Source organism: Erinaceus europaeus, chromosome 15 (assembly GCF_950295315.1).
Source record: "Erinaceus europaeus chromosome 15, mEriEur2.1, whole genome shotgun sequence".
In the NCBI taxonomy this organism is placed as follows: domain Eukaryota; kingdom Metazoa; phylum Chordata; class Mammalia; order Eulipotyphla; family Erinaceidae; genus Erinaceus; species Erinaceus europaeus.
Genome location: NC_080176.1, coordinates 49,730,644 through 49,752,426, shown reverse-complemented (window position 1 = coordinate 49,752,426; position 21,783 = coordinate 49,730,644). Strand labels below are relative to the sequence as shown.

At 42.6% G+C, this 21,783-nt stretch overlaps 2 protein-coding genes across 7 annotated transcripts in view; one reads left to right on the top strand and one right to left on the bottom strand.

Annotated features, from left to right (window-relative positions):
• SLC39A6 (solute carrier family 39 member 6) overlaps window positions 1-9,325 on the bottom strand; it is a 35,418-nt gene extending 26,093 nt beyond the window's left edge. For 2 of the 6 annotated variants that reach the window (XM_016195005.2, XM_016195006.2), the window contains exons 1-4: window positions 8,766-9,125; window positions 7,674-7,878; window positions 5,400-6,125; window positions 958-1,141 (exon numbers count right to left, since the gene is read on the bottom strand). In XM_016195005.2, the coding sequence (XP_016050491.1) occupies window positions 958-1,141; window positions 5,400-6,116 (901 nt within the window). In that variant the 5' untranslated portion in view covers window positions 6,117-6,125; window positions 7,674-7,878; window positions 8,766-9,125. Of the gene's footprint in view, window positions 1-957; window positions 1,142-5,399; window positions 6,126-7,673; window positions 7,879-8,504; window positions 8,637-8,765; window positions 9,129-9,184 lie in introns of those variants that run through there. The other 4 variants (XM_060173704.1, XM_060173706.1, XM_060173703.1 and 1 more) reach the window with 4 other exon arrangements.
• Window positions 9,326-9,348: 23 nt separating this feature from the next.
• The window catches only part of ELP2 (elongator acetyltransferase complex subunit 2), a 59,779-nt gene continuing 47,344 nt past the window's right edge, over window positions 9,349-21,783 (top strand). The window contains exons 1-4 of the mRNA XM_007538548.3: window positions 9,349-9,625; window positions 12,432-12,510; window positions 17,186-17,256; window positions 21,473-21,629. Coding sequence (XP_007538610.1) covers window positions 9,488-9,625; window positions 12,432-12,510; window positions 17,186-17,256; window positions 21,473-21,629 — 445 coding nt within the window. The 5' untranslated portion in view covers window positions 9,349-9,487. The remainder of the gene's footprint in view (window positions 9,626-12,431; window positions 12,511-17,185; window positions 17,257-21,472; window positions 21,630-21,783) is intronic.

Below are 21,783 nucleotides of genomic sequence, written 5' to 3'. Positions count from 1 at the left end.
ACAAAGACTAGAGCAAGGATCCTGATTCTAATCCCTGGTTCCCCACCTGCAGGAAGGACGTCTCACAAATAGTAAAGCATATCTGCAGATGTCTATCTTTCTCTCCCCCTCTCTATTTTCCCCATCTCCTCTCTCAATTTCTCTCTGTCCTATCCAATAAACATGAAAAATGGTCACCAGGAGCAGTGGATTAATACTGTGGGCACTGAGCCCAGTGATAAGCCTGGAGGCAAACAAACAAACAAACAAAAAAAAACATGGGGCGTGAAGTGCAAGGACCTGCATAAGGATCCTGGCTTGAGCCACCAGCTCCCCACCTGCAGGGAAGTCGCTTCACAGGCGGTGAAGCAGGTCTGCAGAGGTCTATCTTTCTCTCCCCCTCTCTGTCTTCCCTCTTCTCTCCATTTCTCTCTGTCCTATCCAACAACAACAATAATAACTACAACAACAATAAAAAAACAAGGGCAACAAAAGGGAAAATAAATATGAGAGGGGAAAAAAAACCTTCCTATGCAGTAATCTCAAACAAGTTTCATTTTCTTTCTTCATTTCTTTTTTAAAGGAATAAAGCTAAAATATCTGCTTCTTCACATCCAAGGCAGAGAGCAAGAAGATGATATATTTGGAATTATGCTGAAAAGTAGATAAGCTTCTTTATCTTATTTATGTATTTATTGACTATGCACAGAGAGAAATAGAGAGGGGAGAGACCAATAGGGAGGGAGACAGAAGAAGGACACTGCAGTACTGCTTCACCATTCATGAAGTAGTGGGATCACCCTGCAGGTGGGACCAAGGGCTTGAAACCAGGTCTGTGTGTACTGTAACATGCACTCAATCTAGTGCACCACTGCCTGACCCCAAATAGGTTGCTATAAATAGAAGGTAAAGTACAAGATAAAAGTATTTATTAGAAGTTTTTTCTCTTTAGATTAAAAAAAAAAAAAGCAACTCTACCTATTTGTAAAGAGTAGGTCTTTGGTGGGATGTCAGCTTTCTTTTCACTTGTTGTATGAACCAGACAGGATCTAGCATCAATTTGATTGATGATGGCTGGGCAGAGAAAGTTGAACTCTTCTGTATTCAGCAGAATCTGGGTGCCCATACCGTGAGATGTAATCAGCTTTGATGCATTGAAGCACTGGAGGAAACAAAGCAGTGAAATCACCAACACACATTCAGAGCAGAGAATCCCAAAAGGCTATCTGATGACACAATATTCTTTATTGAAGTGATTTGTTTTTCATTAAAGCAGATTAAAGCAAGTTTTAAACTTGCCTCAAGCTACTGGAGATAGTGTGTCATAAAGGTGGTCCTGATTTTCTACCTATCTTGGGAAGAAGTAGTTGTACCAATGGGTCAGTGAGGGAAAAGGCCTCAAGTGGAGTAAGCTTAGGGTTAAATGGACACTAACAAGCCTGCTAACTCACTGCATTAAATTATTAAGGAAATAAGCTTTAACTTCAAGGTAGGGCTCATTAGAGATTGAGGAGTGATTTGTTCCAGTACTAACGCTATCCTATCACGTCTAAACAAGCCCAGGACACATCATTCTCCCAGCAGTGATTGTACTTGCAAAACTTAGTTCAGTTCTGTCTGCATACCTGACAAGATAATGCTCTATAATGAGGTAGTATGAAATTATGTAGATTACTTTTGAGGAGGGCAAAACTGCTTAACAGAACAAGTCTGTACTGGCAAGCAGTAGTTTCAACAATTTAATTAGATGGCACACTTAGTTTGAAGAGAATCTCCTTTGGGTAACCTAAATTCCCCATCTTCCTTTGAAATCAGTGGTCATATCTATTTTCCATATATATATATTGCTTCCAGGGTTATTGCTGGGGCTCCATGCTTGCACTACGAATCCACTGCTCTTGGAGGCTATTTTTTTCTCTTTTGTTGCCCTTATTGTTTATTATTATTGGATATGACAGAGAGAAATGGAGAGAGCAGGGGAAGGCAGAGAGGGGGAGAGAAAGACACCTGCAGACCTGCTTCACCGCATGTAAAGCAACTTCCTGCAGGTGGGGAACCAGGGGCTCAAACCGGGATCCTTAGGCCAGTCCTTGCGCTTTGCACCATGTACACTTAACCTGCTGCGCCACCATCCAGCCCCTCTATTTTCCATATTTTGCAAAGTGATTCTATTTCGTTTCTGAAAAGATTTTTGATTTTTTTTTTCCTCCAGGGTCATTGCTGGGCTCAGTGCCTGCACTATGAATCCACTGCTCTTGGAGGCTATTTTTCTCCCTTTTGTTGCCCTTATTTATTGTTGTTGCTATTATTATTGTTGTTGTCATTGTTGGATAGGACTGAGAGAGGAGGGGAAGACTGAGAGGGGGAGAGAAAGATAGACACCTGCAGAGGGAAGACAGAGGGGGGAGAGAAAGATAGACACTTGCAGACATGCTTCACTGCTTGTGAGGCGACCCTCCTGCAGATGGGGAGATTTTTGAAATTTCATGAGCGTTCATTTGAGAGAGAGACAGAGAAGTTAAAGTAACACTCCTGAATATGTGTTTGTGGGGGTTGAACTAGGAGCCACAGGGCACACTAAGTCCTCCACTGTAGATGAGCTAATGCCTATAAAGTTATTTTAAACTCACAATTCTTGGCCAATAGTACTCAGAACAAACATTTTCACTGGTGTCACAGTAGGGATAACCATTAGTAGGAAAATTAGTACAGTCCATTGATGGTTTGAATGAAGCACTTAAGTTCTGCTTATTGGGGCAGGGGTAGATAGTATAATGGTTATGCAAAGAGACTCTCATGCCTGAGGATCCAAACCACTATAAACCAGAGCTGAGCAGTGTTCTGTTTTCTTTTTTTAAAAAATAATTTATTTATTTATTTATTCATGAGAAAAATAGGAGAGAAAGAACCAGCCATCACTCTGGTATATGTGCTGCCGGGGTTCGAACTCAGGACGTCATGCTTGACAGTCTAGTGCCTTAGCCATTGCACCACCTCCCAGACCACAGTGTTCTGATTTTAAACAAACAAACAAAAGTTTTGCTTGTTAATACAAAACTAAGACTCTATCCTTTAAACTTTTTTTTATTATTTATTTTCCCTTTTGTTGCCCTTGTAATTATTGTTGTTGATGTCGTCATTATTGGACAGGACAGAGAAAAATGGAGAGAGGAGGGGAAGACAGAGAGAGGGGGAGAGAAAGATAGACACTTGTAGACTTGCTTCACCACCTGTGAAGCGACTCCCCTGCAGGTGGAGAGCTGGGGGCTCGAACCAGGATCCTTATGCTTTTCACCACCTGCACTTAACCTGTTGCAATACTGCCCGACCCCCATAATTCCCTATACTTAATATTTCTCATCCAAGGCAAGAAATCCAGAAGCATAGTTCAGAAAACAAACAAACAAACAAAAAACAGAAACACAGCTCAGATGCTTAGTGCTCAGATTTTTCATTTGTCCAGAACACTCTTCATGGTAGCTGTTCCAACAGAATCACTCAAGACAGTAAGAACCCTCTGCCAAGGAGGTAGCACTGCTTGTTTTTTCAGCACCTTTAGCCACACCACCTCCTAAACACATATTCTTCTTTTTGTAATTATTTTATTTATTTATTATTAGAGACAGAGAAATTGAGAGGAGTAGGAGAGATAGAGAGGGAGAGATAAAGAGAGACACCTACAGCCCTGCTTCACCTCTTGTGAAGCTTTCCCCCTGAAGGTGGGGGACCAGGACATTGAACCTGTAATTGTGCAATGTAATGTGTGCACTAAATCAGGTGTGATACCACCTAGCTCCTTAAAACACATTCTAATTCCCACTGTCTCAATCTCTCTTTCTCAATTTTAATTTAATTCTGTTATTTATTTCCCTTTTGTTGCCCTTGTTTTTTTATTGTTGTTGTAGTTATTGATGTCGTCGTTGTTAGGACAGAGAGAAATGGAGAGAGGAGGGGAAGATGGGGGGAGAGAAAAATAGACACCTGCAACCTGCTTCACTGTCTGTGCATGTGGGGTACCGGGGGCTCAAACCGGGATCTTTCCGCTGGTCCTTTCACTTTGCATGGCTTGCACTCAACCTGCTGAGCTACTGCCTGACTCCCTTAATTTTATTTTTACCAGAGCACTGCTCAGCTTTGGCTTATGGTAGTGCTGGGGATTGAAACTAGGACCTCTGAAACCTCAGGTAGGACAGTCTCTTTGCATAATTGTTATGCTGTCTACCCAGCCCTCAACTTTCTATTTAATTTTTATACCAAAGCACTGTTCAGCTCTGGCTCTTAGTGGTGTGGGAGATAGAACCTGAGAACTCTCAGCCAAGAGAGTCTGTTTGCATAACCATTGTGCTATCTTCCTTGCCCTCCTATTTTCTATCCCTTATTAATATTTACCTTTAAGGACTGTCTCCAAAGATAATCTTAATATAGGCTCTCCAGATTTATTTTAAATTTACTTTAAGAGGCAGCACTATTCTCACTAAAGAACTTTCAGAAATTTTGTATCAGTATTGCTTACAAAGATTTTTTTTTCTTTTTAAGATTTTATTTATTTATGAGAAAGATAGGAGAGAAAGAACCAGATATCACTCTGGTACATGTGCTGCCGGGGAACTGAACTCAGGACCTCATGATTGCGAGTCCAATGCCTTATTCACTGCACCATTTCCTGGACCACAATTGTCTACAAAATTAATAGGGGGACAGTGAGCTAAGTACCTTGCACAAGCAGGAGACATTCCCTTTTCTTTTTTTTTAAATGATATTTAAATTTTCTTTTTTTTAATTAGCTTTATTGGGTAGAGACAGCCAGAATTCGAGAAGGAAAGGAGTGTAATGGTTATGCAAAGAGACTCTCATGCCTGGCTCCAAGGTCACAGGTTCAGTTCTCTGCACCACCATAAACCAGAGCTGAGCAGTACTCTGGTAAGAAAAAAAAAAAAAGAAAGAACAAAAGAAAGAAATGGTTAGATAGACACAGAGATACCTGTAACACTCCTTCACCACTCTCAAAGCTTTCCCTCTGCAGGTGGGGATCAGGGGACCAGGGACTTGAACTTGGATCCTTGTACACTGTAACATGTGTATTCAACTGGGTGCAGCACCACCCAACCCTGACATTCCTTTTTCTTCTGACAGAGACAGTGAAAGAAAGAGGAAGGAAGGAGAGGGAGAGGAAGAGACAGAGAGACAACAGCAACAAAGCTTCCTTCAATGAGCTGGGGGCCTGGCTCAAAACCGGGTCGTGCACATGGTCCAGCAACTCACTATGCAAATGAGCTACTTCACAGGTCCTAGACTTTCTCTTTTCAGTAAGTTCACCATCTTTTTTTCTTTTTTTAATTCTTCAAATGAAATACAGAACAGCAAAAGCAAGACAGATAAGCAAGCATATTTACTGAAGTAGTGAAAGGCATTCATCTTACCTCTTGGGTATTTTCATTTGTGTTTCTGGAGTACAGAAAACTTTTCTGGGGTTCACTCATAGATTCATTTGTCTTCCTATTAGCCAGTCGAGTCACCCGGTTTTTTTCGGTGACACTGGGCAGAGTGGAACTGCTCATATCTTTAGGGAGAGGCTTTCCGGGATTCAGAGTTTCAACTGTCTCCAGAAAGTGAGTTCCTTCAGAGACAGTGTTATACGCCACTGAGGTCCCCTTACCAGCATCCTTGATTAACACATTCCTCCTACTGTTGGCGTGCTCTGATCTGTGAGATCCTTTCCCTTGGCTATTTTTTGAATCTTTAACTGAGCTGTCAGAGTCATGGTCAGGGCAGAGAGCTTTCCGATTATTTCCACTGGAAGCAGCATGATTATGGTGGGAGTGATGCTCGTGGTCAGAGTGATGCTCGTGGTCATGGTGTATATGAATCCTTTTAATCTTATCAATGCCTATGTTCTCAAGTAGTTTTCTGAACCCTTCCACTGACAAAGAGTTATTTTCTCCATAGCGGTGGAAAAGCAGCTGTATGTGATGTTGCTGTGCAGTAACTGCTAGGTCTACATTAATGTTGGAGTCCCAGTTTGGACTGGTTTTCTCAGTGGTCTGAGGGAGAGTTGTTGCTGATTCTACTTCACAATGCGGATTTGTGACTGACAAGGCAAATGTCACGGTCAAGATCAGAGACAAACTCCTCGCCATTGCACCTTCCTAGAACAAACAAAAAAATTTTTTTGCCTTCATCTGAAAAAAAAATTAAGTCAAGACAGCAGTGCTAGGTACTGTGAAAATATGTAGAACTAGAATCTTATACTTCATACTATTGTTAAAAAACAAGAAGTAACTGTAGAACAGTTTAGTGCCCAAGAAACTCTGTAATTGCATTATAAAATCAGCAGGAATTCAGACTAGTGAGATCCATGTGGCCACAGCCATATTGGCAACTTCCCTTCCTCCTTTTTTTTTTTTTTTTTTAACTGCCTCCAGGGTATGGCTGGGCTCAGTGCTCCTGGCAGCCATTTTTTTTTTTCTTTCTATTTTTATTTTACAGGACAGGGAGAAATTGAGAGGGGAGGTGGGGAGGTAGGGAGGGAGAAAGAAAGATAAACACCTGCAGATCTGCTGCACTGCAGGTGGGGAGGGGGGCTCAACCCAGGTCCTTGCACATGGTGATATATGTGCTTAACCGGGTATGCCACTGTCTGGCTCTCTATTAGCTTTCTATTGAGTTGAAAACAATGATTCAAAACAAAACAAACCCCAGCTAACTCCATTATCATTATTTCATAAAACCTTAAAAAAAGTCCCATACATTCTACTATAAAATATCTGAAATCTTAGAATAATTTACTAGGTACACTACCACCTGGCCCCCTCCTGTCTTATTAACAAGTAAAAAAAAATTAATAAAAGGATGGGGGCAGGAGAAATAGCATGATGGTTATGCAAAGAGACTCATGCCTGAGGCTCCAAAGCCCCAGGTTCAATCCCCTGCACCACCATAAGCCAGAGCTGAAGAGTGCTCTGGTTAAAAAAAACAAAACAAAAAACACCTTAATTAAATTAATAATAATACAATAAAGTGACTATATATACTGACATGGAAAATATTTTTAATAGTTATTTATTCCCTTTTGTTGCCCTTGTTTTTTTTTTACTGTAGTTATTGTTGTTATTGATGATGTTGTTGGATAGGAACCGAGAAATGGAGAGAGGAGGGGAGGACCGGGAGAGAAAGATAGACACCTGCTTCACAGCTTGCAAAGCTACCCTCCTCCCTGCAGGTGAGGAGCTGGGGCTCGACCAGGATCCTAACCCCGGTCCTTGTTCTTGAAAATATTTTTTAGTGTCCCACTGTGTGGTTAAAGTACACATCTAATTGAGTATACATAGAAAATAATCCTGAGTTACAAGACAGGCAGAATGGGTATCTTTTGAGGAGTGGGAATGGAGAAAAGTTCTATATTGATTTTGTATGTTTTTTTTTTTTTTTTTTTTTTGTATAAAGTACAATACTGCAGTGCCAAGGATCCAGGTTCAAGTCCCTGGTCCCCACCTGCAGGAGAAAAGCTTCATGAGTGGGGCTGGAGGTGTGTCTCTCTGCCTATCTCCCCCTTCCCTCTCAATTTTTTTTGTCTTTATCCAACAATAAAAATAAATAAAAAATATTAAAAAATAAAGACAAGAGGGAGAGAGAGAAAGAAACAGAACAACACTGTAGCACAAGGGATGAGGAAAGTGGAAGTGAATAGCTCAGACCTGAGAGCCGAAGGCTTTGCTCAGGGTGCCCCGGTGCCAGCTCCCATGAGCAACTGCACTGGCCTGTCACGCTTTCTCGAGAGCCATGATGTCCACGCACTGCTGTAACGCTGTGAAAACTTTTCTGTCTCGGCTATTCACTCACTCGATCGTGTTTGGAATCAAAGACCTCTATGAGAAGAGAAGTGTGGAACCTAGTTAAAACCTTGACAAAGCAGAATTTAGTTAAGCAAAGAAAAAACAACAACATACAATCCATGTATCTCGGGGCCCCACAGACACCCGGCAGGGACGATCTACGGCAACTGTGATCACACACTTCTGCCTTGTGCCAAGTTTCAAGGTCAGATTTTGGGACTCCTGAAGCATAAACGAGCTATAGGTCGGGGAAAAGCGGTTTGACTACTTCCGCGGGGTAAGCTAGGAAGCCGCTGGAAGCAAGTCCGGCAAGTCCCGGCGCTGCACGACGGCTACCCATCACAATGGGGAACGGCGGCTTCCGAGCTCGGCGGGGCCGGGCGGGCTCCCGAAAACCTGTCAGGGGGCAGCTGCAGCGCCGGGAAACAAGCGAGCGCGGCGGGGCGGGGCGGGGCGGGGCGGCGGTCGGCAGGTGGCGGCCTGGCGGAGGGTGGGGAGGGGGCGGGCGTCCGCCTTTCCTCTCCGGAGGATGCTCAGGGCGGTGGCTACTCTTCCCGGCGAGTCTGCGTGTGATGGAGGGAAAAAGAAAGCTGAGGACAAAGACCTCGAGCTCGGGCCGAGCGGAGAGAACAGGAGACTGGGGCGCGGGGCGCACAGTTGGCGCCCCGAAAGGGGTTCCCACCACGACCGCACCTTCTTTCCGAGCTGAGCTGTCCAGGCCGTTTCCTCGCAGCCAGCCCTCGCTGGATCCCGTGTGCACACACCCCGGCCCCAAACAGTGGGGCGCCGCGGGCAGGATCTGCGGGGCGCCCCCCACCGTTGCCCTCCCGCGGGCCTAGGGAGCCGCCCCTCTTCTCGACATCGCTGCCCCGCGTGCGCGTAGGGACAGCTCCGAACCGGTCGTGCTGCTCCCTCCCGAAGCCTCGACGGGGAGCGCAGAAGCGACGCTCTTACCAGCTCGGCTGTCGTCCGTCGGGTCCGCGGCGCAGCCACCGGGCAGCCGGGTAGCGTGAGCCGTCGCCCCCCCACCCCCCCGAGTCCGAGGACAATCACCAATTAGCGCCGCGCGCCGCGCGCTGCCGGGAACCACCGCCCCCGCCGGCCGGGACTCCCGCACATGCGCAGTGCAGCCCGGACGCCGTCCACGGGGCGCGTGCCAGCTGACAGAGAACAGCGGATGGAGGCCCAGGCCGACTGAGCGCGTCCACACCAATTTTTTTCTCTTTTTTTGGGGGGGTGCTTTCCCTAACCTCTCAGCGCACTTGCGCCACCCAGAGGTTCAGTGCCCTCTCGCCTAGGGGCCCCGCTGTTGGAAATGGGGCCTTGGGGGTTAGCGGGGTGCTCCTGATGTTACCCCCCCCACACACACACACCCCAGCACATGTGCTGTAGATTTTTCTGGAGGGTCCTGAGCTACTCCGATCGCGTCTTGGTTCCTGGGACCGAGATGGGGTTGATGCGCTAGGCCTCGGTCCTGAAGAATAGAAATAGAGGCCCCCTGGCGCCAGGCGGGGAGGACCACTCGGCCGGGCCTGGGGGCGTGAAGGAGGCGGAGACCGCGGTGGGGCCACTCCAGCCGACTCCGGAACCCGGAGAGCGGGGAGCTGCGTCTAGAGCACTTCCGCTCCCGGGCCGGAAGTGCGCGTCAAGGTTTGGGCTGCTGACTAGCCGGCAACATGGTGGCTCCATCGCTGGAGACTTCTCACGTGTTTTGCTGCCCCAACCGGGTGCGGGGAGCTCTGAGCTGGAGCTCGGGGCCCGGAGGACTTCTGGCCTTCGGCACTTCTTGTTCCGTGGTTCTCTATGATCCTCAGGTGAGCCTGGCGGCCAGCACCGGCCCAGCGGGCTCCGGGGCTCTTCTCTGCGATCGCTTGGCGTGGGGCGGGTCTGGCCGAAGGGCTGAGTGCACGCGCGAGAGGTGGCTCTCGGGGCTTCCTGGGGGTCCCCGGGCCCTTCAAGCGGCCATTGAGTTCCACGTAGAAACCCTAGTGGTGACAGCCGTAGCCGAAGCTTAGATGTGCAGCCTAGGTGTGGTACGGACGTTACCTGTGCTTGTTTCAATGCTGCATTTGGATTTTTGTTGCATTTGGATTACAAGCATTATTAGTATTTTGGCTTTAGAGGTGTACATTCATCTTCTTTAGACCAGAACATTGCTCAGCTCTGGCTGATGGTGGTGCTGGGGATTGAACCCTTTAGTGCTCCAGGCATGAAAGTTTTTTTTTTTCTTTAATATACAGTTTTGTATTATCTTTATTTATTGATAGAGACCGCCAAAAATTGAGAGGGAAGAGTGTACAGAGACACCTGCAACACTGCTTCACCACTTGCAAAGCTTTCCCTCACTACAGGTGGAGACTGGGGGCTCGAACCCAGGTCCTTGCACATTGTAACATGTTTGTGACGTCTGCTCAACCAAGTGCTCCAGCACCCGACCCCATTTTTTCTTTCTTTCTGTCTTCTTTTTTTTTTTTAACACAATTTATTACACTATCTTTCCAGCTGCCTATGGTGTCTTGTTTTTCCCTCTCTCCTGACTGTAAAGTAAAGAACAAAAAACCAGCCCAGGCAGGTTGCTCAGCAGTGACATCATAAAGTATGAGACCCTCGGTTCCTTCCCTGGCATTATACACACACACACACACATACACACACTACTTTCACAATAAAGTAACTTTTCAAAAGAAATTTCACTATGAAAAGGAAAACATTGAAAATTAAAATGCGGGAGTCGGGCTGTAGCGCAGCGGGTTAAGCGCAGGTGGCGCAAAGCACAAAGACCGGCATAAGGATCCCGGTTCGAACCCCGGCTCCCCACTTGCAGGGGAGTCGCTTCACAGGCGGTGAAGCAGGTCTGCAGGTGTCTGTCTTTTTCTCCTCCTCTCTGTCTTCCCCTCCCTCTCTCCATTTCTCTCTGTCCTATCCAACAACAACAACAACAATAATAACTACAACAATAAAACAACAAGGGCAACAAAAGGGAAAAAATAAATAAAATAAATTAAAAAAAAAGAAAATTAAAATGCAGGGAGTCCGGCGGTAGTGCAGCAGGTTAAGTGCACGTGGCGCAAAGCACAAGGACCAGCATAAAGATCCTGGTTCGAGCCCCAGCTCCCCACCTGCAGGGGAACCACTTCACAGGCACGCAGATCTGCAGGTGTCTTTCTCTCCCCTTCTCTGTCTTCCCCTCCTCTCTCCATTTCTCTGTCCTATCCAACAATGACGACATCAATAACAACAATAAAACAATACTAATACAATAATAACCACAATAAACAATAATAACTACAACAATAAAACAATAAGGGCAACAAAAGGAAATAAATATTAAAATTTTTTTTTAAAATTAAAATGCAATGCAGAAGACAGCTACCTGCATCCCTTGTCGCACATTTCTGCTAATTTGACTACACCTTCTACTACCCTCACATCCTTTGCAGATTCAAATTTACATGATATCTTTTTTACATACGACTTTTAAAAATATTATTTATTATCTTTATTTATTGGATAGAGACAGTCAGAAATCGAAAGGGAGGGGGAGACAGGGAAAGAGACAGAAAGACACCTATAACCCTGCTTCACCACTCTCAAAGCTTTCCCCCTGCAGGTGGGGACCGGGGGCTCGAACCTGGGTCCTTGCGCATTGCAACATGTGCGTTCAACCAGGTGCACCACCACCCGGCCTCGCATACAACTTTTTTTTTTAGAACAGAAATTGAGAGGGTGGGAGAGAGTGGGAAAGAGACAAAGAGACACCTACAGCTCTGCACCACTCATGAAACTTTCCACCTGCAGTCTGATGGCATCCTGTGAATCTTACGTTTGAGAGTCTTAATGTTGTGACCCGGTGACCTATGTCTTTAAGGATAAAGAACATAACACCTGATCAGCCATGATGTGCATGGTAAACTATGAATTTGAATTTTATTAGTCATGAACTCTGATTTTTTTGGTCAGCCAAACTCACAAATTGGTATAAACCCAGTGGGATAGAAGTGGGCCCTAAGTCTGCAGGGACACAAGGAGAGACTCCTTTCTAGCCTGGGGCATCAGTAGCTTCCCCATGAGAAAATGGAGTCACTGTGGGTGGATGAAGAGAAACTAGGCAGCTGGACTGAGAATGCAGTGTGTTAAGAGAACAGGGCACTGAACATGGAGTGCTGAGACAGATGGATGAGCCAGAGTGAATGGATGGCTAAGCCACTTCTAAAATTATATGAATTAAGGAAGGCAGTTCTGCTTGAGGTAACTGATTTTTTTTTTTCTTTTGGTCATTGATTTCAGCTTTTTTAGATGGAAAGACAGACCACACCACCAAAATTTCTCTATTTTGGTGCATTGGGGGGCTGGGCAGGTAACCAGAGTCATGACATGACAGCCATGCTGTCTCGCTGGCCCTTCTTTGGTTAGAATACCCCTTGATGGGGCCAGGGAGTCAAACTTGGGATCTCTCGCACTTAAGTTCTGAACATTATCACTGTGCTGTCTCCCCAGCCCTAATTCTAGTTTTTCATTAGCATCAAAAGGGCTCAACTCTGATTTTTTTTTTGTTGTTAATTTATTAATTCCCCTGTAGGCTAAATTCTAATTTGCTAACTGATGTTTTCTTCTTTAAAGAAAAGGACTGTAATTACCAACCTGAATGGTCACACTGCTCGAGTCAATTGTGTACAGTGGATCTGTAAATTGGATGGCTGTAAGTATTAGCTTGATTATGAAAGTTGATCTCACTTATTTTCTGATGATGTGTGATTAGTCATTTCATTTAATCACTTCTATTAATTTACCACTAACTTGCCTGATGTAATGAAGTTAGGAAGTAGAGGGGAAATAGTATGGCCAATGACTTGTACCTTTAACGTGATAGAATTGGGGATAACAGCAGTGCTTAGCATGAATATATAGGAACTACCTGGGATTGTGGCATGACAACTTTTGATTGGAAGCTTGTGAATAGGGACCATGTTAAGGCCAAACTTAGGGTGCATATGACCAACTTTTAGGTCTTTCCATCACAAGTGAGCACTTTCTTTTCTTTTTTTCTCCCCACCAGTGTTATTACTGGGGACTGAGTGCCTGCACAGCTTTACAATTCTTGGTGGCATTATTTATTTATTTTCCCTTTTGTTGCCCTTGCTGTTTTTTATTGTTGTTGTAGTTATTATTGTTATTGATGTCATCATTGTTAGATAGGACAGAGAAAAATGGAGAGAGGAGGGGAAGACAGAGAGGAGGAGAGAAAGACACCTGCAGACCTGCTTCACCGCCTGTGAAGTGAACCCCCTGCAGGTGGGGAGCCGGGGCTGGAACTGGGATCCTTATACCTGTCCTTGCGCTTTGCTCCATGTTTGTTTAACCCGCTGCACTACCGCCCAACTCCTGGTGGCTTTTTATTTTTTTTATTTTTTACAGTGGCGAGACATGGAATGAGGCTGGGGGGGGTGTAGGGAGAGAAGGAGAGACATCTGCAGCACTGCTTCACTGTTAATGAAACTTCCTTCCAGGTGGGAACTTGGGGATTGAACCTGGGTCTTGAAGTATGCTAACTAGTATACTCTAACAGGTAAGCCACCACTGGTCCTAAGTTGTCTTTTTTTTTTTTTTTTTTTTTTTGGTTTTTAAAGACAACAGTTGCATCTCTATTGTCCTCTGTTTACATCTTAGCATCTGGAAAATGAAATTGACACTGAAGCAAGGGCCCTTAGTGGTTTACACAGGTTTATCATAAAATTTCTGTCAGAGCAATAATACTAAGACATTTTTCACAGTTCTCATTCTCATTGTCACACATATAGTGCCATTTTCCAGCAGCTACTTGTGGTGTTGCAAGAGACTGAATACAAAAGCAGACATGAAAATCCAATAATATTTTAATTAAGTCAGATGTTAACGCATTTTGAGGAATGTAAAAATTGTGTCTCTTTTTCCATCAATTATTGTTTTTTCAATTATTATTATTATTTTGGAAAATAAAGGATCCCCTATAAAGTGTTATTTATATTGACATATAATGCAGTTCATGGTTATTTTACTTTCAAAAATATTTATTTATTAGAGAGAGATAAAGAGAGAGAGAGCCAGCACATCACCTCAGTACATGGAATGCCAGTGGTTCCCAGTACATGTGGTACCAGGAACCTCGTTCATCTGGACCTCATTCTTGAGAGCTTAGTGCTTTAGCCACTGTGCCACCTCCCAGGTTGCAGTTCATAGTTAATATTTTTTAAGTATTTTAACTAAAATTTTCACTTTTTTTTTTTTTTCCAGAGCACTGCCCAGTTCTAGTTTATGGTGGTACAGGGGATTGAACTTGGGACTTTGGAACCTCTGGCATCAGAGTCTCTTTGCATAACAATTATGCTAATCTCCATAGTTATTTTCAAGTAGTCTATCAGTAATCAATGATTTTCAAAAATTTCTCAATTTTAATTACTATTATAATAATATATATTGTCCACATAAACTAGTTCTTTGGGGATTTTTTTTTTTTTTTAAAGAGTGTAAGGGAGTTCTGTTACCAAAATAAATAAATAAATAAAATAAAAATGTAAAAAAAATTGAGAATTGTAGTACTTGATTCTTCCCAGGTCTATTCTGTCTCTAAGATTATGTGATTTTAGAATTTTACATCATTATACTGGTTGCTTTTAAATGGTGCTCTTGTGGGATTTTGATTTTATCTGTGACACTTAAAAAGAAAAAGCATGTTATAGGGAGTCGGGCGGTAGCGCAGTGGGTAAGCATGTGGTCTAAGGATCCCGGTTCGAGCCCCCAGCTCCCCACCTGCAGGGGGAGTCGCTTCACAGGTGGTGAAGCAGGTCTGCAGGTGTCTGTCTTTCTCTCCCCCTCCTCCATTTCTCTATTCAACAACGACAACATCAATAACAATAACAATAATTACTACAACAATAAAACAACAGCAAGAGCAACAGAAGGGAATAAATAAAGAAAATAAAAATACTTTTTTAAAAAAGCATGTTACTCATTTCTGTTGGTAGCACTGGATTAGTCACTACTAGTTAGGTCAGTACATACCATTAATAGTAAGGTGTTAGTGAGGCTATTAAATACATGTCACAGTTATGTTAACTGCTACCTGGTGATATCAAAGACTAACTGAATTGCAGTATAGTCACTATATTAACTTGGCATGTATGTTTCATCCTCCTTTTATTTATTTTTTTTAAATATTCCCTTTTTTGCTGCCTTTTTCCCCCTAGTGTTGTAGTTATTGTTATTGATGTTGTTGTTGGATAGGACAGAGAAATGGAGAGAGATGGGGAAGACAGGGAGAGAAAGATAGACACCTGCAGACCTGCTTCACCTCCTGTGAAGTAGGTGAAGATATCTACTGCCCGACTCCCTCATCCTCCTTTTAAAAGTGACTATATAAAATGACTTGACTGTATATTACTGTAGACTTTTAACAACTGTGGTTGATTTCACCTAAGAAGGTGCTGTAGGGGGGCGGGCGGTGGCACAGCGGGTTAAGGGCATATGGCATGTGTCGCAGGGACCAGTGTGAGAGGATCCCAGTTGGAGCCTCCGGCTCCCCACCTGCAGGGGGGTCGCTTCATAGGCGGTGGATCAGGTCTGCAGGTGTCTTTCTCTTCCCCTCTCTGTCTTCCCCATCTCTCTCCATTTCTCTCTGTCCTATCTAACAACGAACAATATCAACAACAATAATAATAACCACAACAAGGCTGCAACAAAAGGAGAAAAATAAAATTAAATTAAAAAGGCCTCCATCCAAAAAGATCTGTGTACACATATGTTCTTGGCAGCACAATTTATACTAGCCAAAACCTGGAAGCAACCCAGGTGTCCAACAACAGATGAATGGCTGAGCAAGTTGTGGTATATATACACAATGGAATACTACTCAGCTGTAAAAAATGGTGACTTCACCGTTTTCAGCCAATCTTGGATGGACCTTGAAAAATTCATGTTAAGTGAAATAAGTCAGAAACAGAAGGATGAATATGGGATGATCTCACTCTCAGGCAGAAGTTGAAAAACAAGATCAGAAAAGAAAACATGAGTAGAACCTGAACTGGAATTGGCATATTGCACCAAAGTAAAAGACTCTGGGGTGGGTGGGTGGGGAGAATACAGGTCCAAGAAGGATTCAGAGGACCTAGTGGGGGTTGTATTGTTATATAGGAAACTGGGGAACGTTATGTATGTACAAACTATTGTATTTACTGTTGAATGTAAAACATTAATTCCCCAATAAAGAAATAAAAAAAAAAAATAAAAAGGCCTCCAGGAGCAGTGAATTCATGGTGCAGGCACTGAGCCCCAGCAATAACCCTGGAGGCAAAAAAAGAAGGTGCTGTATTGACAGATACTCTAACTCATATTAGTGACAAAATTAAAATGTTTTATATTCTTGTATTTTTTTAATCTTTATTTATTGGATAGAAACAGCCAGAAATCGAGAGGGAAGGAGGAGACAGAGAGCTTGTTTGGAGGTTCTAGCAGGGGAGTGCAGCTATACCCTACACCAAAGACTGGTCTCTATTCGGGGAAGGAGGTCCTCTTTGACCTAGCCCGCAGCTTGGGGAGGAATGCACATGGAGTAGTGAGGGAGGAGCCTAGCCAGCTAGATCAGCTGTGAATCAACCCTGGTGATCAATGGGGTGACAGATGTTGCAGCCAGATCGCCCTCACATCCGGAAGGAGGAGATAGACACCGGCAGCCCTGCTTCACCACTCACAAAAGCTTTCCCCCTGCAGGTGGGGACCAGGGGCTCGAACCTGGGTCTTTCGCACTGTAACTTGTCACTCAACCAGGTGCGCCACCACCCGGCTGCAATGTTTTATATTCTTAAAGTGGCTATGTTTTGTAATTTTTTAAAAATATTTTTTTATTCCCTTTTGTTGCCCTTGTTTTTTATTGTTGTTATTGATGTCGTCGTTGTTGGATAGGACAAAGAGAAATGGAGAGAGGGGGAGAGATAGAGAGACACCTGCAGACCTGCTTCACTGCTTCACTGCTTGTGAAGCGACTCTCCTGCAGGTGGGGAGCCAGGGGCTCCATCCAGGATCCTTACGCAGGTCCTTGGGCTTTGTGCCACGTGCGCTTAACCCGCTGCACTACTTCCTGACTCCCGTAATTTTTAAAATTAGTGATTTAATATTGTTTTACAGAATCACAAAGTCTTAGGAGCATGATTTCACACTGCACTTACCTCAGAGTATCTAGGGAAAAGTAAAATGAACAGGACAGGTGGCTCAGCAAGGATACAGTGTGTGAGGTTGCAGGTTTGATCCTTGGCATGATACATGCCTGCAAGCTCTGGTCTTTCTTACTCTCAGACAGTTCAATAAATCTTAAAAATTATTTACTTAAATTTTTTTTTCCGCAGCTCCTTGCACTGAATTAGTTTCTGGAGGATCTGATAATCAAGTGATTCACTGGGAGATAGAGAATAACCAGGTAGGAAGATATGTTTATAGTTTTAAAAAATGACTGCTTTCTTGTTACTTTTCTGTTGTTTCTCTTTTTTTCCTGTGTGCTTCTTTTATGATGTTCCTTTATTCTTCCTTATGAGTAATTAGATGCTATATCATCCATACACTAGGCTTTGTATACTTCCAAGTTGCTTGTTACCCATAAAATGTCAAAAATTTGTGGGCTTTTAATGATTTTGGATTAATTTGTAAATTGTTCTTACGTGGAATATTTGTTATTTTTCATTGTTAGCAAAAATTAATAATTGCTGCACTCATAAGACAGCTGTTATCATGAGGATATAAATGTGCATAATTTTGAGTGATGTTATAATGTTAGATATCAAGAGACCCTTGTTGATAGACATTCAGATTACTTCTATTTGTTAGATTGAAAGTGAAAAGTTAGTGCATTTGAACTTCTGCCATGCAGAATATGAGATAGAATCCTATATGTGAATTATATACATCATTTGTTGTTGTTTGTTTTCTTTAAGCAGTATATTCCTCAGCTCTTACAGGGGATTGAACCTGGGACCTTAGAGCTTTAGGCTTTATGAGAGTTTTCTGCATAACCGTTATGCTACCTGCCCAGCCCTCATGTACATAGTATTGAAGGCAAAATATATTTGATTTGTCAAAGCATAAGTATAGCTCCATGGAAAGTACTCTGACTCGCCCTGCCACCAACATGGAGTTCTAAGAGCTTTCAGAATTGACTATTGACAATTTCCTGTGAAAGGATTAGAAGAATGCTTATCAGTGTCAAGGTTAAAGGTACCTTTCCATATGCATCTCTGTGTGCACAGAGGCTCATCACACCTTGACTTATGGTAAAAAGGAAATATTTCTGAGTTGCTGTGAAGAGAGGTGTGAATCTTTAAACAGTGAGCATTGCGTTTTTAAAATTTTCTTAAAGCAGTGAACTTGGAAGATTTATTATTAGAAGTTTTTTTTCAGGGTCTATAGAGATTGAAATATTGACTGTAAAGATATCAAGTAAGTGTTTTGAGTAGATTTAGTTTTTAGCTCATAAAGATAGTCATGTAACACATTTAAATACAGAAAAAAGGTAAAGAATGAAGAAGCTATACAAAGTCAGCAGACTTAACATTTTGATGGCCTGTTGTTCTAGATCTGTAGTTGTGTGTTTAGTTATACATAAAAGAGATTTTACTAAACCTGAGTGGTTGCTTTTTTAAATGATGTTTTCAAAGCCAAATTAAAGAAGTTATCATACATAACTGGTGATTACCAGTGAGTGGTAAAATTCTATTTAATTGGGGAAACAAGTGAGACATTCAAAGGACACCACTGTTTATCAGAAAGCAATTAATAGATGTTATTTATGTGGGCTGGGGAGATGGCATAGTGGTTATGCAAAAGAATTTGCAGGCCTGAGGCACCAAAGGTCCCACCTTCAATCCCCAGCACCACCATAAGCCAAAGCTGAGTAGTGCTCAAGATAAAAAAAGAAAAAGAAAGGAAGAAAAGAAAAAGGATACGGAATCATCCTTCTAACATGTAAACTCAAACTAGCAGAAAGAATGCTACTGGACAGAAGTGGCGTGGCAAGTAGGTAGCTTCCTAAGTTAATGGACTTAAAACTGTTTGCCATTTTCCTACTCCACATCTATACCTGACTCAGGATGTGTCATGAGTGGATGCTAAATGTACTTTTAGCAAGGAAATTTCCACCAAAGTAGCCTCTGTTACTCAGAAATACCAGTGTCATGCATGTCCTTCCATGCTCATAACAATACTTATCTGTTAACCTTTTTAAATTGGCTGCAATTTGTCTCTAGTAATTTAATCTGCCTCCTATTAATTTTAGGTTGATGGCAATTTTCTGTTGCAATAAAGAGTGTGTAAGGACTAATTTCCTACATTTATATTATTTGTTATTTTAGTGCAATTTTTCACAGAATAGATTGTTAGATTTATCATAAGGTATGTGTTGGTAATATGGACAGAGAGGTGTCTTTACTATTTTTTTTATTGTTGTAATTATTGTTTTTTTAATATTTATTCCCTTTTGTTGCCCTTGTTTTATTGCAGTAGTTATTATCGTTGTTGTTGGATAGGACAGAGAGAAATGGAGAGAGGACGGGGAAAACAGAAAGATAGACACCTACAGACCTGCTTCACCGCTTGTGAAGCGACTCCCCTGCAGGTGGGAAGCCAGGGCTCGATCCAAGATCCTTACACCAGTCCTTGTGCTTTGCGCCACGTAATTATTGTTTTTATTGATGTTACTGTTTTTGGATAGGACAGAGAGAAATGGAGAGAGGAGGGGAAGACAGGGGGGAGAGCAAGATAGACACCTGCAAACCTCCTTCACCGCCTGTGAAGAGACTCCCCTGCCAGTGGGGAGCCAGAGGCTCGAACCTGGATCATTATGCCCGTCCTTGCGCTTTGTGCCACCTGTGCTTAACCCGCTGCGCTACCGCCCGACTCCCATTTTTCAACTTCTATGAGTGAGATCATTCCATATTCATCCTTCTGTTTCTCATTTAACATTGATTCCTTCAAGCTTCACCCAAGATGAGGTGAAGAAGGTGACTTCATTATTTTTAATAGCTGAATAGTATTCTATCGCGTATATATACAACAGCTTGCTCAACCATTGTTGACACAACTTGCTCAACAGTTGTTGGACACCTGGTTGCTTCCAGGTTTTGTCTCTTACAAATTGTGCTGCTAAGAATATAGGTATATGCAAATCTTTTTTTGGATGGGTGTGTCAGGCATTTTAACATTACTTTAGTTTTAAGATTACAGTTAAATGAAGGTAGGCCCCACACCTATGGACATCTAATCTTTGACAAAGGGGCCCAGACTATTACATGGGGAAAACACAGTCTCTTCAACAAATGGTGTTGGAAATAATGGGTTGAAACATGCAGAAGAATGAAACTGAAACACTGTATTTTACCAAATACAAAAGTAAATTCCAAGTGGATCAAGGACTTGGATGTTAGACCACAAACTATCAAATACTTAGAGGAAAATATTGGCAGAACTCTTTTCCACATAAATTTTAAAGACATTTTCAATGAAACGAATCCAATTACAAAGAAGACTAAGGCAAGTATAAACCTATGGGACTACATCAAATTAAAAATCTTCTTCACAGCAAAAGAAACTACTACCCAAACCAAGAGACCCCTCACAGAATGGGAGATCTTTACATGCCATACATCAGATAAGAGTTTAATAACCAACATATATAAAGAGCTTGCCAGACTCAACAACAAGACAACAAATAACCCCATCCAAAAATGTGGGGAGGACTTGGACAGAATATTCACCACAGAAGAGATCCAAAAGGCCAAGAAACACATGACAAAATGCTCCAAGTCTCTTGATTGTCAGAGAAATGCAAATAAAGACAACAATGAGATATCACTTCACTCCTGTGAGAATGTCATACATCAGAAAAGGTAACAGCAGCAAATGTTGGAGAGGTTGTGGGGTCAAAGGAACCCTCCTGCACTGCTGGTGGGAATGTCAATTGGTCCAACCTCTGTGGAGAACAGTCTGGAGAACTCTCAGAAGGCTAGAAATGGACCTACCCTATGACCCTGCAATTCCTGTCCTGGGGATATATCCTAAGGAACCCAGCACATCCATCCAAAAAGATCTGTGTACATATATGTTGTTGGCAGCACAATTTGTAATAGCCAAAACCTGGAAGCAACCCAGGTGTCCAACAACAGATGAGTGGCTGAGCAAGTTGTGGTATATATACACAATGGAATACTACTCAGCTGTAAAAAATGGTGACTTCACCGTTTTCAGCCAATCTTGGATGGACCTTGAAAAAATCATGTTGAGTGAAATAAGTCAGAAACAGAAGGATGAATATGGGATGATCTCACTCTCAGGCAGAAGTTGAAAAACAAGATCAGAAAAGAAAACACAAGTCGAACCTGAAATGGAATTGGCGTATAGCACCAAAGTAAAAGACTCTGGGGTGGGGGTGGGTGGGGAGAATACAGGTCCATGAAGGATGATAAATGACATAGTGGGGGTTGTATTGTTAAATGGGAAACTGGGGAATGTTATGCATGTACAAACTATTGTATTTACTATTGAATGTAAAACATTAATTCCCCAATAAAGAAATAAGTTAAAAAAAATAAATGAAGGTAAAGTGATTATATTTTTATAGTAATAGTTTTGTCATCTTTCTGACTTAGCTTTTAAATGCAGTGTGTCTCAAAGGCCACGAAGGACCTGTGTATGCAGTGCATGCTGTTCACCAGAAGAGGGCATCTGACATCGCTTTATATACACTGATAGTTTCTGCAGCTTCAGATTCTACAGTTAGAGTCTGGTTTAAAAAGGCTTCTGAAGGTGAGTTCAGGAACTTTGTGATCCAAACATTGAAATTGTAATTGTCATTTGAACAACTGTAAGAAGTGAATATATTATTTTCAGTCTTTCCAACAATTTTAAAAGTAGTATAATCCTATTCTAAATGTTTATTTTGTGCTTTTTCAAGATTCCT